This window comes from Ahaetulla prasina, chromosome 6, assembly GCF_028640845.1.
Source record: "Ahaetulla prasina isolate Xishuangbanna chromosome 6, ASM2864084v1, whole genome shotgun sequence".
Classification (NCBI taxonomy): domain Eukaryota; kingdom Metazoa; phylum Chordata; class Lepidosauria; order Squamata; family Colubridae; genus Ahaetulla; species Ahaetulla prasina.
This window is the reverse complement of record NC_080544.1, coordinates 61,465,619-61,484,696: the sequence shown is the minus strand read 5'-3', so window position 1 is coordinate 61,484,696 and position 19,078 is coordinate 61,465,619. Positions and strand designations below refer to the sequence as shown.

Below are 19,078 nucleotides of genomic sequence, written 5' to 3'. Positions count from 1 at the left end.
TATAGGCAAAGCTACAGACAAATATTGATCGAGGCCAGCTACTGCATAAATACAACTAGCTACCATCAATATGAACAGAAAAATATTGGACTGAAGAAGCATAAGGAATGAAAAAATTCGTTATTTCTAAAGTTCAGCAGAGGTTCTGGTATTCTTAAATGTGGTTTCATCTCTGACATTACATAGATCTTCAATGCTTTCAACATTCAATATGACAAGGCAGAAACAGCTTTCCCAATATAGCCATCGCACTCATAGATTTGGGGGAAGAGAGCAGAATTTGAGATCTCACGTATAATGGGCCAATCTGCTGGGGCAGACATTTCCCAAATCTCACAATCATAGTTTATTCTTCTATTCATTTAACAATTCATGACTAACGTATTGTAACTACCTGCAAAAAACAAGGCAGAAATGTGGCATGCATACCTTGTTCACTAGGGTCCAACTGTGACTTTCTGACAGTGAGGTCCAAGGGTGAGTCCTGGTCAGCCATGAGAAGTTTGCTGAGCACGGGATTTTGAGCTCTTGCACCTGCAGTGGATGAGGCAACCGGAGATGCTTTCAGCAGGCTTTGGTTCTTTGTGCTATTGGGCGAACTGGAGTCCTGAGTAGAGCTAGTTTTTGAGGTATATTCAGCAGCAAATTGTCGGATCATCCGCTGCATGATCTCGCGGGCCACTAAGGGAATGTTGGGGTCTGAGACCCTGGGACTATCTAAAAGACATAAAATTTGAAGTAGTAATACTCAGAAAAAATGTAAAACCTGAATTATACATTCATAATCTACATACAAATATTTTTAGATTCATGTTCAATTATTTTAAAATGCCAGCTCAAGATTGACATATTTTTATTGTTTATTTGATCTGAACACTGCTGACCTCCACTGATTGTAGGTGGCTCACAAACTAAAAACAAATAATAATATGCAATCCAGATAAAAACAATGAACGACAAGACGAATCTGGCCAACCCTGCAAAGGGTTCCAACTACTTTAGCTTAAAGTCTGAATGAAGAGTCAGGTCTTCAAAAACCCCTAAAATGACAATAGGGTGGGGGGCACCTGGATCTGAAGAGGAAGCTTATTCCACAAGGAATAAGAACTAAAAAAAAAGCACATTTCTGGTCCCAATAGATGATACTGTTTAATCAAAAGGACCTGGAAACTTCCTATACATCATGAGGCAATTTCACAAATATCTGACAATGTAAAGGATTTAACTGCAACTTTGGAATACAAATCTAATACCAATCTTTGTTATGATAATGCTACCCTCTCAGCACAACTGAAACAAGATAAAGGTTTCCCTGTCCAGTCATGTCCAACTCTAGGGCACAGTGTTCATCTTCGTTTCTTGGCCAACGGAACAAGCATTGTCCGAAGACATTTTCTCTGGTCATGTGGCCACATTGCTATATGCCAAAGGAGCACAGAATACTATCCCATGCAAATCTATAACTTTCAAAAGGGCAAATTTGGGATGTTTTCTTCATGTTTCCTCAAACTTTTAAGGTTGAGAACTCCTTGAGAAAGAGACTTGATAGAAATTCCAGAGAAAAAAGATTTTATTCTATGAGAATAAGCAGGAGGGAGCAACTTAAATTTAATGAATTAATTGGGCTTAAAATGAATTTTTACAAATCTGATATATGTAACTGAAAGAAAGTGTTGATGCAGTTTTGTGCTCATAAAGTGGGTCTGAAAATGGTTTTTTATATAAAAAATGCTTCAGTAATTCCTAAAGTTTGTAAAATATGATTGAATTTGAAAATATGAATGTTAGGAAGAAATAAAAAATATGTATTAGAATTTATTAATTTTAGAAATATTTTTAAAAGAAAAGTTTAAAGCTTTATAATTGATGTTAAAAAGATCTTTCCGCTTTAAGGTTAAACAACCCGAGACAGTGTAGAAAATTTTAATATAATAAAGACTAATAAGTATAAACAAAAATATATATCATCTCCCATAGCAAAAAAAAAAAAAAAAGTAGAGATGGTCAAATTGATTGCTTTATTTAAAGAAAAGAACATATCTAATTTTGTTTCCATTTGGAAATGTACTTGTGATGAAAAAAAATGAAACGCTGATTTTGGTTTTGCTGATTAGATAGGTGTCAGGCCTGGAAGCCATCACTGCATTGGATTTTAAGGCCTGCTAAGTTTAGTGCTGTGGGAAACTGGGAGGGGGGATTGTATGGAGCAGGAAAGAAATATAGTCATAATAACATTCCTTTCTCTGAGAGTCAAGGATATCTTTCCCTGCACCTGGGGTGTGACTGGGAGGCATCTCCAGTTGGGATGGTGCATTGATTGGGTCATGTGATAAGACATGTGGATGCTGGACAGTGACTTAGACTTTTCTATGGGGAGGGGACGGACCTGGAAGCTTTCAGATTCAGGTTTTCCAAGATGTGCCAATATGACATTTCTAATAAAATGGAACTTTGAGGATCTTCGAGCCTCGGGTTTTTTTTTTCATTGGGGCTGTTACTTGGAACCCTGACAATAGGTTTGTTGTTATAGAAATGGCTAATATATATTATTGTGTAAAAATAAAAAGTTGAAGCTGGAATGTTATTTTCTTCTGTGCTAAAAAGAGTCTGAAGTCAACGCCTTTTTTCTTCTTCTTCCCCTTCTTCTTTTTTCCTCCCTTAGTCTCCCAATATTTTCGTTTTCTTTATATTTTATATTCTGATAAATTAATAAAATTTTAAATGGAAAATAAAGGAATCTGGAAATGCTTGATGGATTGAACCCTGCTGGATTGAATTAGCCAAACTTGCCCATAATATATATGATGTGAATACTTGAAATGTGCTAAGTAAAAGCTATTGTTATTAGTACAGGTAGTCCTCGACTTACAACCAGTCGCTTAGCAGCCATTCAAACTTATGATGCCTCCCTCCAAAAGGTATTTATGATCCGCATTTGAAGTTCCAACAGGCACATGGCTACATTTTGGGTGCTTGGCAAATCGGCTGCATTTATAGCCATTTTCAACTCCCATGGTCAAGTGACCACAATTTACAATGCCTTTTTGACAGAAATGGGCGTTTACTTGCAGTTTTCAGCATAAAATACCCATTGCAAACAATGGGTTTCCTTAACAAATTTCAGATTCATTTAATGACTGCCATAAAAAAGTCATAAAATTGGGTGATTTACGAAGTGCCTTGACTTATGACCATCATGATATATGACAGAAATTTTGGGCTAATTATACTCGTTAGTCAAGGACTACTGGTACTTGTAATCCTACAAATTATTTTTCTTTCTTATTAACATTTGAGAGCATCATTCATTAGCGCTACTACCTGATAGACAAGTTTATGTCATAATTTTGCCAAATCGATCATTTAATAATCCCATTATTTTTAGTATTTTATTGTTTACTGTTTTTTATATACATTTATGAATTTCAACTTTGTACAACAAAATTACATTTTTGTACAAAATGTACAAAACAAAATAAACAAACATGAAAATAAATACATGATAAAAACATAGCAGCAATACCAGCAATAAAACAGGTTTCACCATGTCCTGCTAAAGGCTTGAAAATACTACTAGGAGTTTATCAGAAAACAAAGTAAGGTGGATCTTAAATAAAGTATATATTTCAACCTCTCACATTATAATAAGCAGAACTTGGAAATACAAGTAATCCTTGCTAACTAATGGCAATTGTGACTGGAAACTGTCTCACTAAGCAACACAGTCATAAGGTGCAATGTCATGTGACCCTGCCAACTTATGATGGTAGCTGCAGCAGTTCCAGTTGCTGTCATTAGGCAATCGTAATGAGGCATCCCACAGTCATAACATTGCCATTTGGAACCTCCTGAAAGTTTCCCCATTGACTATTCTTGTTGGAAAACAGCAGTAAAGGTTGCAAATGGCAATCATGTGAAAGTGGGATGCTGTAATGTTATATTTACAAGCTGTTTACTGAACACCCGAATCACAATCATGTGACCATGGGAATGCTGCAACAGCTGTAACTATGAGGACCCATAACTCCTCTTCGTTCAGTGCTGTTGTAACTCTGATTGGTCACTGCATGAATGGACATTAACCAAGAATTACTTTACTTCTTTTTCAGAAAACAAAGCAGGTTAAGCATTTCGGTATGCAACATAGGAAATACCATTTTTCCCCCCTAGTATTTTTTCCTGAAGTGTAGGAAAAATGCATGCACTTTTTTCAGAACTGAATCTTGATCCATTGGTTGAGATGGAATTGCTGAAGCCTGATGCCATGGGTTGAGAAAGAGAGACTGGCCCAAAGTTACCCAGCTGGCTTTCATGAATAAAAACTTGCAGTCTCCTGCTTTCTAGTCTGGTGCCTTAATTACTAAACTAAACTGGCTCTACGTAACACCACAAATAGACCCAGACAAATATTCAGTTTATAGTGTATTTCTATTTTGTTTTAAAAAATTGCACCAGGAATTTTATGGAATGTTTGGATAAAACAAAATCTGTTTGTGCCATATTTATTAATTTGTGAATCTGCATGCTAAAACCTGACATAACGCTATCAACAAAAACAACACAAGGCACTTTGGATGGATGAGGGAGGAAAGCATGCCGTGGTAAATAAGAAAAGAATTTCAGTGATGGAAATAACTTAGGTCAGTGATAGTGGAAGACAGACATAAACAATACTCAACTTTTTCTTCATTCTAGACAGGGTAGATTGGGAAATATCGGCAACACACACGTTTGAGACCATAAAAATATATGCACATTTTCATACCTCCTCCACATACTAATTCAACATTCAAACAGAAAACAGCAACTTTATCCATTTCTTTTTTCCTGCTCCCAAATGGCTGCTTATTCCTTGCTTTTAATTAACGAACTGGGCAATGTGGAAAAATGAACAGAAATTCAGTAACTATATTCAAGTGTTGCCAATATTCTGTGGGTTATCTATGTATGCTTTCTCATAAGTGAAACACAAAGGAAGTAATTTCAAGAACAAAAAAAAAAAAGGCAAAACTACTGTAGTACTTTGGTTCAGTCAAAAAATTATGTGTTCCCCTAAGACATTGTGAAGGATAAGATGAAGGGCAGCACTGAAGGTTGAGACAGACAGAAACATGGTTGGGAACTACCAATGTATTCAGAGATTAAATCTCCCTGATCAAATAATTTTATCCAAAAGAATTGGTGGAATGCGCCATACTAGGACATCACAGAAGCTGAGAGGACAGATAAAAGGGAAGGCAATGGGAAGATGGTAGTATGTCACCACACTAATACTAAGAGGAGGATGAGAGAGCAGAGGAAAAGGAAGGCACTTGGAAGATCGGGGAATGTGCAGGCCAATGAAATATGCTACATTTGGTCATTAGTGCAGGAAGGTGAGGAAAGAAAGAGGCGGAAGGGAAGAGAATGAAAAAATTGGGGACTAGGGAGACTATTGGGATAGCATTGGCAATTGATAAGCAGAAGAGAGGAGGCAAATATTTTACTATTGCAAAATAAATATTAAAAATTAATAAGTTGAACCAATACATTAAATATTTTTTATTAAGTCCAACCTTTTCGATAAAAGACTTCATGGAGGAATTCTTCTGCTTGCCTCTCAAACCAAGTGATCTTTGTTTGCTCTTGTTTAAGCAGAGCGTGATGCCCAACTTCCAATGCTGGATCATCCAGACTGACGAAATGTTCCTGTGAAAACATTTAACAAAAATAATAAAAACAAAATACTGCTTCCCACTGTTAAATTTAATAAAACAACCACAATACTATTCACACAGTCAAGCATTTATTATGCAAGTATACATACCAGTTTCACTGTATGAGTTGCTGTGTTACTACACAACTTCTATCAACTTACTAAAATCATTTCTGGATAAAGGTGTTCTAAAACCATCTCTAAAATTTAGGATGGACAACCTGTAACACTAACGCAGACTGCAGACCAGATCATAACATCATTTATTCTGTTCTGTTCTGTTCTGTTCTATTCTATTTTCCCATTCCCTATCCTATCCTATCCTATCCTATCCTATCCTATCCTATCCTATCCTATCCTATCCTATCCTATCCTATCCGTAGTCCTAGACATATGACCACAATTGATCTTTCTTGCCACGGTTATGTCATGTTATCACTATTTGGGACCTTTTGAAAACCAAAGTCAATGGTTGTTAAGTAAATCTGGCTTCCCCATTGACTTTGCTTCTCAGAAAGTCCCAAAAGGTGATCACATGACCCTGCAACCATCATAAATATGAGTGTTGCCAAGTGTCTGAATTTTGATCATGTGACCATGGGGATACTGTGATGGTCATAAGAGCATCACATACTACACTACACAACGCAGTTACAAACCTAGGTCTTGAACAACTAGTAACTAACAATACTAGACTCATGAACTGCCTCGACCTCATCTTTTGTAATAACACGAACTCAATTTATGGACTACAAGTAAAAGAACCCTTTTTCAACAGTGACCACTGCATGATAGACTTTTGTCTAAACATACGCCCTTACATAAATCGTCACAACAATAGTACTCCAAACTACAATTTTAAAAAGCTAACTATGACCTTATAAACAATGATCTCTCATTTCTTGACTGGCAAAATCTATTCTCAACCTGTATCACTACAGAAGACCACTATAAAATATTCCTACTTGAAATCAATAAAATCATCAAACTATACGTACCACAAATCACCACCAAAATCAAAAGAAAAAACAAATTACCCATATCAATAAAAAAGCTTCAATCCAAAAAAAAAATCCCTCTGGAAAAAAAACAAAAAGGGTTATGTAGCAAACTTCAAAAACCGCTACAGAAATATTTGCAACCAAGTAAAAACAGAATGTAACATTTATCACACCAAGCAAGAAGAAGACCTTCTACGCACTTATTCCAATCGCGCTTTCTATAATTTTGTGAACAATAAACTTAAAGAAACAAGATCCATTCCACCACTAAAAGAACCTAACGGCAAAGAATGTACTGACAAAACAGTAAAAGCAAACCTCTTTAACACATTCTTCGGCTCAGTCTTTGTAAACAGCAATGGCTCATATCCGACATTCCTCAATCGTACCAAAAATTTTAACAACAACTTAACACATATAGACTTCACAGAAGATAATGTTGAAAAAGCCCTTCGCAACCTGAAACCATCATTATCTATTGGACCAGATGGACTATGTGCATACTTTTTAAAAAAACTTTCAATTAATATAGCTGAATCCCTAAGCATAATCTTTAATAAAGCTTTCACAACTAGTTCCCTTCCAAAACTCTGGTCTCTAGCCACAGTCATCCCTATCTTCAGAAAAGGAGATCCCAGCCTAGTTGAAAATTACAGACCTATCTCTCTATGTTGTGTCTCATGCAAAGTAATGGAATCTATCATAAACCAATCCATTACACTCTACCTTGAAACAAACAACCTTCTCTCTAAAGAACAATTTGGTTTCAGAAAAAAATTGTCTTGTAACTTACAACTTCTCCATTGCAAAAACATATGGACTACCAACCTTGATCAAGGAAAAGCAATAGATGCAATCTACATAGACTTCTGCAAAGCTTTTGACTCAGTAGTACATGATAAACTTCTCCTCAAACTAAACTCCTACGGCATTTCGGGACCTCTTCACAATTGGATAAATGCCTTCCTGTCAAACAGACAACAAGTGGTCAAAATTGGAAACGCTGTATCTAATCCTGTTCCTGTCAAAAGTGGCGTTCCCCAAGGTAGTGTTCTTGGACCAACGCTCTTCATACTATACATAAATGATCTCTGTGACCTTATTTCAAGATATTGTGTTCTCTTTGCTGATGATGTCAAACTATTTAATACCACTAACAATACTTCTACCCTTCAAGAAGACCTCGACTTTGTTTCCGATTGGTCTAAAACTTGGCAACTCCAAATCTCAACCAGCAAATGCTCAGTCTTACATATTGGAAAAAAGAACCCTATCAACAAGTACAAACTTGATGGTCATTACCTTACTGATGACCCCCACCCTGTCAAAGATCTTGGAGTTTTCATATCAAATGACCTAAATGCCAAAGCCCACTGCAACTACATAGCAAAAAAGGCTCTAAGAGTTGTAAACCTAATTTTACGCAGCTTCTTTTCCAAAAACTCTACACTACTAACTAGAGCATACAAAACATTTGCCAGTCCTATTCTTGAATACAGCTCATCTGTCTGGAACCCATACCACATCTCTGACATTAATACAATCGAACGCGTCCAGAAATATTTTACTAGACGAGTTCTTCGCTCCTCCGAAAATAACAAAATACCTTATACCACCAGGCTAGAAATCCTGGGATTAGAAAACTTAGAACTCTGCCGACTTCGACAAGACCTGTGTTTAACACACAAAATCATCTACTGCAATATCCTTCCTGTAAAAGACTACTTCAGCTTCAATCGCAATAATACAAGAGCAAACAATAGATTTAAACTTAATGTCAACCGCTTCAAACTTGATTGCAGAAAATATGACTTATGTAACAGAGTTTAGAACTATGACTTATGTAACGCTTGGAACTCATTACCTGACTCCATAGTCTCTATTCAAAATCCCAAAATCTTCAACCAAAAACTGCCTACTATTGACCTCACCCCATTCCTAAGAGGACTATAAGGGGCGTGCATAAAAGCACAAAAGTGCCTACCGTTCCTGTCCTATTGTTCCCTTCATTATATCAAATTAACATAGCCGTTGCATACTTTTACTTATATATACATATTTTTCTTTCATGATGTGTTGTTTTTATTTATGACGATGTTTGTGTTTACTGTTGTGACATAAATAAATAAATAAATAAATAAATAAATAAATAAATAAATAAATAAATAAATAAATAAAGGTGAAAAATACTAAACTACACTACACTGTGACATAGAAAGCTATTTTGGTGTAGAGGTTAAGATGCTGACATAGAAATCAGGAGACTGAGTTTAGGCATGAAAGCCAGCTGGATGACTTTGGGCCAGTCACACTTTTAGCTCAATCAGATGTCAACTTTGGAAGCTATATTAGTCCTGGAAGCTTCCGTGCTGACACCTTCTCATGTGTGGGAAAGTAGGAGAAGGGATTTAGTGGAGAGAATGTATTTAGACAAAATAGCATTCTTCCTTTTGGTCAAGGTCAGGACAATTCTGCATCTGGAGAAGGAGTGGTTGGAGTGATGTCTCAAGATGGGATGGATGCTGATTGGAGCATGTGATAGACTGATGAGTGAGGGGATGCTTTGGGGGGTTTTGATTTACTGAGGGAAAACCCGGAACTCTCTGACTTAGGTTTTCCCAGATGTGTCAGTATACCTACTTCAATAAATGGAACTTTGAGAAAATGCTTGCTTTGGAGTTTTTAATTGGAATTGGGGTTTTCTGGAATGCTGACAACTGGATTGTTGTTGTGGGGAAATACAGGTGAAGGAAGAAGTATAATGTAGGTTTCCTGCCATGAGTTATTTATAAAGTAATAAAGGTGGGATAAAAATATAATAAATAAAACAATGCAATGCCAAGATCCCATAGAGGAGAGTGGTAGTATGCCTTACTGAAATTGCAGCAGCAATTTCATCATTATTCTGAGTTTTAAAAAAATCATCATATAAGGAAAAAAGGAGGATGGCAAAAATGCTATTATCATTACCAACTTCATCTTCACTGATAAACTTCCACTTATTTAAAGTTACAGTTTTGCTTCAAGAAATTATTTCTACTTTTTGTCATCTTCTTCCAACCTCTGATATCAAAATACAGGCTAGGGATGCATAACTACCATTGTTTGAAGGTCTATCCAGTAAGTATACAAATGGCCACACTGCAAGAATGGACTATTCTGATTAGTTTTCATTTTATCTTTAAATAATTTGCTGCCAACCAAAATTCTGAAGGTACTGTATCGCTGCATCGCTGCTTGTTCTGCATCATATTTATTTATTTATTTATTTAATCGTATTTATATACCGCCCTATCTCCCAAGGGACTCAGGGCGGATACTGTATCGCTGCTTGTTCTCTTATTCTCCTCCAGTATCCCAGCCACAAGTGGCAGGGTGAGAACCACCACCACCCCGTCGCCCACCACTGAGAACAAGCAGCGATGCCCCTACTACTTTCATGGGGCTGCGCAGTGGTTCTCACTCTACCGGTTATGGCTGGGATTCTGGAAGAGAATAATCGCCACCTCTTTGCCAGCCACCAAGAACAAGCAGCATTGCCCCTGCTACTTTCCTGGGACTGCGCAGCACTTCTCATCTTGCCCCTTGTGGCTGGGATTCTGGAGGAGAACCGCTGCCCCCTCCTTGCCTGCCACAAGAACAAGCAGCGCTGCCGCTGCTGCTGCTCTTCTGGGGCACCTGAGCTGGCCAGGCATTTCAGATCGTTGACGCATGTCACCATGGGCTGAAGGGCTGGGGCCGCACAAGAGGCCCACTCGTGCAGGGAGGGAGGGAAGCCCTGGACCGCTCGTCCTGGCTTCTCCCACAGGAAGCGACTGCCGGGATCCCATCTCCACATCTTTAGGCACGCAAGCTATTCTTCGAGTGCACATGTGCGCCAGAAACCAGAAGACCAGCGTGCATGCGCACTCCAAAAACCGGAAGATCATCTTCCCGGCATACGCATGCACACTGGACAACTGCTCTTTTGATTTCTGGAACTCCCATGTGCATGAAGACCAGCTGGCCAGAGCGCTGGAACCTGGAAGAGCAAAGGGCGATGGCTCCGTGTGCCCTGAAGATGGCTCTGCATGCCACTTCCAGCAAGCGTGCCATAGGTTCGCCATCATGGATCCAGAGAAAACAAAATAATCTAGGCACACTTCAAGAGGTATTATGTTCACATTACATGTTCATTATGCATGTAAATGTCCTGATACCTTTAGTCAAGGTTGAAATTACTCATTAGTCCAGATTCTATGACAACTGTGGAAAAATTATTATCTGAAAATCCAACCTAAGTACACAACAAGATTCAGTGTATTACTGTTCTCATTTCTAATTTACATTCAGGTTTAAAAAAATCTTTTTGTTAAATTTACTGCAGCTTTCTATCTACAGAATCTCTAGTAATGGACAGAACATTTCAAAGAGCCAATTTGTGCAGCTAACAGAAACCTCTAGCCTTAGTTAATGACTGATTTTCAAAGAAGAGTAAACAGAATGAAGAGACCCAATCCAATGCGGTGGTTAAGGGGCTGGCCTGGAAACCAGGAGTTTTAGTCCCATCTTAGGTATGAAAGCCAGCTGGGTTTCTTTTGGCCAGATGTGGTCTTTCAGCCCAACCTACTTCAAAGGGCTTTTCTGGGGAAAATAGGAGGAGGAAGTATGAAAGTTTATTACCCTGGGTTATTTATAAAATAAAAGCAGGATAAAAATCAAATGATTAAATGAATTAAGTTAGATTTAAGATATTGCAAATGACAAATCCACTCCTTTAAAGAAATGGCCACATCCAACATACCCTTTCTCTCCATTAATCAGCAGTGAATTAATCTATTAAAATTACAAAATACTACTATTGAGCGAGGTACCACATATATTGTATCTGTGCATTTTATTTTTCTTGCCTAAATGTAGAACCTTATTTTTTTCACTATTGAATTTCAGGTGTCTTCATTTGAAGGTAATACTAACATATTTTTCAGACTATAAGACACACCGGTGTATAAGATGCACCTTAGTTTTTGGGGAGGAAAATAAGAAAAAAGCTGATTGACGGGTGGATCAGCTTCCCGGAATACCGCCAATCATCTCTTCCCAGAGGTGAATTTTAGCAACAGGTTGCTTGGTTGTGACTCTGCGCCTTGTTTTTTTTTTCAGTCTCTGAAACCTCTGTTTCAGAGGCTTTTTTTTCCTGCCATTTCGGAGACTTTTTTCCTGAAGCTCCCTTTCAGAGGCTTTTTTTCTGCAGCTCATTTCAGAGGCTGAAACCTCCGTTTTTTCAGCCTCTGAAACCTCTGTTTGAGAGGCTGGGCAGGGCTACATTCGGAGTATAAGACACACCCAGATTTTCACCCTCTTTTTTGGGGGGCAAAGATACATCTTATACTCCATAAAATACGGTAATACTCCTTAATTTCACAGCATATGGACAGACTTAACCATTGTTTCAACTGGGAAATTGTGAGACCTAAACCAAACCAAGTCCAAAAATGCTAGAGAATTCCTGGAAGCCTGGCACTCAGCTAAATTGGCCATCAAGAAGAACAGAGATAAACAACATCTACACAACATTCAAAAAGCCAAAAAGGAAACAAAATGACTAAAACACCTACTCGTCAGCATCAACACCAAGATAAGCAGAGATTAACACCAAGATTAACAGATTAACAATTAAGATGTAAACAATATCCCAATCAAGGAATCACCAACTTAGACAAAAAAGCTAAGTGAACAATAGCCTAATCAAGCAATCACCAAGACCATTTCCACCAACATTGGCAGGGCAAGCCATTAATATATAAAATGAGAGCAAACCCCATCCCATCTAGCAATGATGATGTTACCTAATTTGGTAATGAAACACCTGCATCAGGGGTGAAATGCTCCCGGTTTGGACCGCTTGATCCGGTAGCGATGGAGGCGGGTGGTTCGGAGAACCAGTAGCAAAAACCCCTGGCCCTGCCTTCCCCCTGCATGCTTAACTGAGCCGCATGATCATCTGAGGCTTTTTTTTTACTTTTAAAAGCAAGTTTTCTTTGGCCGAAAAAAATGCTTTTAAAAGTAAAAAAATAAAAGCCTCTGATGATCACACGGCTCAGCTGGGATTGTCAGAACCCTTTCAAAGCATTTTAAAAGTAAAAAAAAAAAAGTTGGCCACGCCCACCCAATCACATTACCCCCAAGCCACGCCCACAGAACCGGTAGTAACAAATTTTACATTTCACCCCTGACCTGCATGATAACAACCAAACTCAGACAGCACCAAAGATCACACAAATCTATGTCAATGATCTCTCCAAGAAATGATGTGGCTACAACTACAACTACTCCTGCAATCAGTATTCATCTGGGTTAGAGATAATAAATTGAAACTGAAACCAGAAAGGCAAAGGTTCTTTTTGTGATGTATTATTTTACCGGGGTGTAATTTATGTGGGATGACAGAAAAAGATTCTGCTCAAGGAATGATCAGACAAGAGGAAGAGAAGCCAAGAGTTGTTTAACAATCAGAGAAAACTTAGGAAGGACCCACAAAATTGGCTAGGCTGGTAAAAAGACACAGTAGGAGATTTGTACTTCCAGACTTGCAAGGTTTCTTTGATGTTGCCTTACAATAAAGTAGAATTACCTCATCTGCTCATGTATCCTATCTGATTTAACTGGAAAGGTTGATAGGTGGTTTATCGGCCTTTCCAGAATTGAATTATATTCTGCCAGAAGGAGTAGATCTCTTTTTGATCCAAATCTCTTTCTGATTTCTCAGCAATGTGTTTTATCTGCTTTGATATGCCAGCTACATCTCTATCTAAAAGATAATTAAACTGTGGCACATAAGTTGGTAACATCCAGGTTTGACTACAGTAATATACTCTACATGTAAGATGCCTTTGAGTCTAGTCAGGAAGCTTAGTTGGTACAAAACTCAGCAATTATGTTGGTCTAGACACGATATGAATATTTGTGCTTAAAGCACCATACTAGGCACCAATTTGTTTTAAATAAAATGCAAAGCTCTCATTATTATCTTTCAAGCCCTACATAATGTAGATGATGAAGTAATGAAGCAGTGAATAAGACTGATACCAAAGTTTAAAAAACCTTTCAGTTCGTATTTTGCTTGGCAGATCTTTACAAGGATTTCTGTAGCCAGCTAATAATCTATTCTTCCTCTTACAATTTTCTCCATATTTCCTTTCAAAATTCATCTAGCTCAATAATAATTACATCTTCCTGAATGTATTGCTCTCTGCATACATTTTAAATAATATTCAAGTCTAGGGATCCTAACCCTAATCCACTTTTTCTGTATTCTTATTCTGAATCTGTAAACAGATGGACATGAATAGCAAATGTGCATTCAAATTTACAAAAAGATGTGAGGTTTCAGTTTGTAGCCATATAAAGATTATATCAGCTACTTTTTACTCAGAATTCCCTGAAACATTCATTTGATCTGGGATGCCCAAAACTTTTGCATATAACTATATTCCCTATTAGGTTTTTTTTTTTACTGTTTCACATAGATTCAAACAAAATTAGCTGCTTTTCTATTAATATAGCCCCTATTCCTCCTAAATATTGTATTTTTGAAAAATCTACTTATTAGCTCTTATCCCAGTGCAGCATGTTATGGCCTGCAAATATTTTTAACAAAGTTTAAAAAATCACAAAAAAAGACTGTGGAATTATATATTAAGGTAGGTCATTGACATTATGCTATTTAGCATAAATTTTAAAAATACAAAACATATCCTAATTTTGGACCTAAGGTAAATATATAGATCTAGTGATCAAATAAACAAATCTCAGTGATTTCACTAAGATCAATACTAATAGTCCTTGATATATTATTGAAATACGTCTTAGCAATCTTAGTCAATGGCAAGGGATACTAGAAATTGTAGTGATGTAGCAACATCAAAAATAAGACGACAATAAATTTTGCAAAAAAAAAATAAGACAACAATGCTGGTTCAAATCTGCAGATGTGCTAAGTATCTCCCATGTTCAAGATCAATTACTCTGAAGCAACAAATTTAAAATACATGAAAAATACAAACAACAGAATAATAGTATGTGTCAAAGTCTAACCCAATTCCTACACTTAAAATCAGTTTTACTGACATTTCTTGCATCATTTCCCATGAAATTTTTGTTGACCTTTATAATTCTAATCCCTGATTTTCAAAAAACACTAGAGGCATTAACATTGTATGAATGAAATACATCAGAAATGCAACAATCACTCCAATAAATGTAGTATCTCATAGCTTACTTATAAGAGTATAATATATAAAGATAATGAGAATAAAATGAAAGCGTAGTACATCGGTCAATACATCAAGAAAACAAAGAGTAGAATTATAATTTTATATCTATTAGGCAGTCTGGCTTTAAGTAGCTCTAGCTACTATTTTCTTATCTAAGGAAATACTAGAACAGAGAATTTTAATATTGCAGGACAGAAAACAAAAAGGGTGCATCTACTGGGGGAGACCAACAGATGCAGCCTTCTCTTTAAGCTATGAAATAACTGCATGGCATATATGGTTAAAAGGTACCACCATGGAAAAAGAATCTCCCCAGAGTGCGAGCACAGGTAGAACTCTTTATATAACAATTGCAGTGAGAGCTGCGTGCTTCATCCGTACTTTACATATTGCACCTCACAGCTAGTAGCCACAAAACATTTAGTGTCATCTGCATTCTCAGACACAATAAGAATACAATTGTCTTGTATCACTACAGATAATTTTAAAAATGAAAGCAAATGGGAAAAAAAACCCCACTTTGAAAAAACACTTCACCTAGTCAATATTGCTTACTTTGTTCAATATTCTCCTGCTTTGAGGAGGTGAATAAAGACCAGCAGAATCACCTTCTGATTATGTTTTGCCAAAAACAAAGCTAAATGAAATCCCTAATCTTTGCCAAAGTTTATCTTTATTGCATTGTTACCTTCACTTTTTCTCTTCTCAAACAGCAGAAAAGACAATTTTCATCAAAAGACCAATCAGAGACACCTTCAGGTTCAAAGTCTGTGAATAAGAAGAAAAAGTTATTTAACATCTATAAAGATGCAACTTTTGAATGGTTAAAATTCATTCCTAATTCCCTACCCGTTTTATAAGACGCTTGATGCTATATGAGCAATGCTAGTTTGAATGCTAACATGCTTTTCATTTCCACAATGTTACAAAAGTATAATTTTCGCCTACACACAAAGCTAATTTTCCTAAGCAACACCAAAACCACTGCCAGTTATGCTCATTAGTAATTTTAGCCAATATGAAACTAACTGTGAGCACTGCCTGGGGGAGGGAAAAAAAGCACAAATCACCAAGGTAACATACATTTTCTAGAGACAGAGCAGAGGTTGAGTTTGTCATTAAAGATGCAGATCAAGGCAATATATATATATATATAAATATACTGTATATATAATACCTTTAAACAAATTCAGATCTTTTAATAATTCAGCTCCAAACAGCCCTTCTAGAATACTTTCAAATCCTAAAATTAAAGAAAGAATGTTTAATTTCCTCAAATTATATATCTCAGTGCCAGAATATTGACAATTCTACATTTATCTGTTATTAGAATAATCTGAATGTGCTTTTATTATGTATCCTATAGTTCTTGGTCAATCCTATCAAAATCAGTTAAAACATGCACACAGAAATAATTATATAAATGCTGCATAGTGAAAATGAACCAAAACAGTTTAAAAACTGAAAAGGTTCTATTCAAATATAATTCAATTAAATGATTCCAACATTAAAAAATAAGTACTCACTTCAGATTATGAATTAAAAAATGTATCTCCCAGAGTCTACTTTTAAGCTTTATAAATTATTTGAAAAGGAAAGCCACTGAGGTTAATCTGAAGCCAAATATGGAATGTGTATACTCTGTAGATGCTTAAATGAGGTATTTACATTTTTTTACAATGCCCAGTGTTCAAATATTACAGCTGCCCCTCCCCGAAAATTAGTGCCATATTTGTGAATATAATTACAGTGTACTTTTGGCTTGCATCTAAAGAAACAGCATACCTATTTACCAGCTTCTCAGAATATAAGGATATAGAAAATATAATGCAGTATAAGAAGCACAAATTCTACTGGTAATCTATTTACCATTTATACGCAAAGATATTGCACATAAACACTTTTGCTATACAATATCTGAACTGACCAGTAAAGATTTCACATTTTTATATAAAATATAAAATAATTCAAGGAATAAATTATTTCTTTAGCCATATTACAGAGTGAGTGATGGACTATTTAATTCTGGAAGAGAAAATTACTTCTGGTATGCAGAAGAAGTCCAATGCTCATTTAATAAATATTATCAAGAGTCATAGTGCAATTTTTGAGGCATAATAATTAAGTAGGTCCCGAACGTACAAGAGCAGATAACCATGTGTATAATTAGAAGGCAAAATCACAAAATTCCACCTAACTTATTTTAGCTATATCAAGCAATCAAACCCACTGGAAAAGGCAGTTATGCTTGGAATTGTCAGCAGTAAAAGGAGACCACTCAGAAAACATGGTGCCTAGACACCATTAAAGCCAACACCAGCCACAGCATAAAATATAAATTATAAAATAACTGTAATATTGGAGACAACTAGTCCATAAAACCTTCAAGAATCAAGCATGATTGAATGGACAGTATCATCATCATCATATCTTACAGTATTTACTAAGATAGTCAAAGAACTGTGCTGGAATAAACTTCACAACATAATCACATTTTAATCTATAATGTAATGACAAAACTACAAAGAAAGGGCAAAAATATAGAGGAAATAAAGCACAAATTAAACAACAGAAAAATAAGGAATTGAAAAGAACACTTACACATACACAGATAATAAACCCAAATTTTCTGATGCAGATGGTGTTTTAGCCTTGTTTAGTTAATTTTAAAACAGCTCTATCTTTTAAGTGAAACTGACACATCTCTAATTCACAATAGAAATAGTCCAGAAACATGGATGCTTTATAGATTACATATTAGTATACATAAGTACATTTTAAAAAAATGTTTTTAGAAAACTAAAAGCTGACAGAATTTAGACTACTGAAAAAGAAATAAAATTTAAGGAATCTTACAACACTTTAAAGATTTCCTATTAAAATATGCAGGTAAATGCAACTAAAATGTGAAATGTTAAAAACTTGCACATTTGAACTTATACAGGATGGTCTCTAAAAAATAAATATTTTAAATAGTGGTCATTAATTCCTATCACACAGAATTTTTATGCAGCTAAATAAGCATTCACAGTGTCTATATAATCTGGCTTGCTTTGTTCACTGTTCTACCAATGGTAATGACGCTTGGTGTATATTAATATTAAATATTAGATTTATCAGTTGCATAGCAACAGCAGAAAAGCTTATATGCAATACTTGTCACAGAAAATGCCAAACAAGCAAGGATGAACGTATTTTTAAAATATTTTAAACACCTAGCACTATTATAATTTATTAGATTTAGTTATATAGCCAAACCCAATACATCAGAAATAGCAACAAATTAATCAAATAATGTGGTTTGCTATGTTTAATACAGAAAAAGTAAACAAGAAGGGTGCATGGAACAATTAAACTGGAAAGAGTTTAGATAATGAAAAATTGCTAATATTTACTAAGATTTCTTTATCACCTTTTTAGGAACTAAAAGAAATATGATTTTATCCACTGATAATATTTTACTCATTTGCATTGAGATGTAATATATTCCTACTGATTTCAAGAGGAAACAATATGGCTGCCTTTGTTTGACTGTTTTATTCATTCTCATGAATGTTCAATCATTTCCACTTCTGAATAGAACAGTATTAAAAATCTCAGGAAATTTTCATTTTATTATTTCCATTTCACAATGAATTTGGATTTTCTGTACTTGGTAGTGGTGGTGTTTTCAAGGAAATACAGTTACATAATCCTATTTAAAAAAAACACTACCATGAATAACAATACTTGACTTTTTCAGTAAAAAAGTTCCACTGCTAGATAAAGATAATTCACCGAAGACTCACTAAGAAATTTTTAAAAATTCAAGGATTAATGCCAATCAAATCAAATCAAATCTTTCTTACAGTAATAAACCAGTATAAGAGATCAATGCAAAACAAAACTGTATTCTTAAGACACTCAATAGTACTCAATAGTAGTAACTGTGAGAGGGATCTTGGAGTCCTAGTGGACAACCATTTAGATATGAGCCAGCAGTGTGCAGCACCTGCCAAAAAAGCCAACACAGTTCTGGGCTGCATAAACAGAGGGATAGAATCAAGATCATGTGAAGTGTTAATACCGCTTTATAATGCCTTGGTAAGGCCACACTTGGAATATTGCATTCAATTTTGGTCGTCATG

At 35.9% G+C, this 19,078-nt stretch overlaps 1 protein-coding gene across 1 annotated transcript in view; it reads right to left on the bottom strand.

Moving 5' to 3' along the window:
• LCOR (ligand dependent nuclear receptor corepressor) overlaps positions 1–16,194 on the bottom strand; it is a 62,903-nt gene extending 46,709 nt beyond the window's left edge. The window contains exons 1-4 of the mRNA XM_058189121.1: positions 16,129–16,194; positions 15,640–15,719; positions 5,556–5,688; positions 430–717 (exon numbers count right to left, since the gene is read on the bottom strand). Coding sequence (XP_058045104.1) covers positions 430–667 — 238 coding nt within the window. The 5' untranslated portion in view covers positions 668–717; positions 5,556–5,688; positions 15,640–15,719; positions 16,129–16,194. The remainder of the gene's footprint in view (positions 1–429; positions 718–5,555; positions 5,689–15,639; positions 15,720–16,128) is intronic.
• Positions 16,195–19,078: the final 2,884 nt, after the last annotated feature.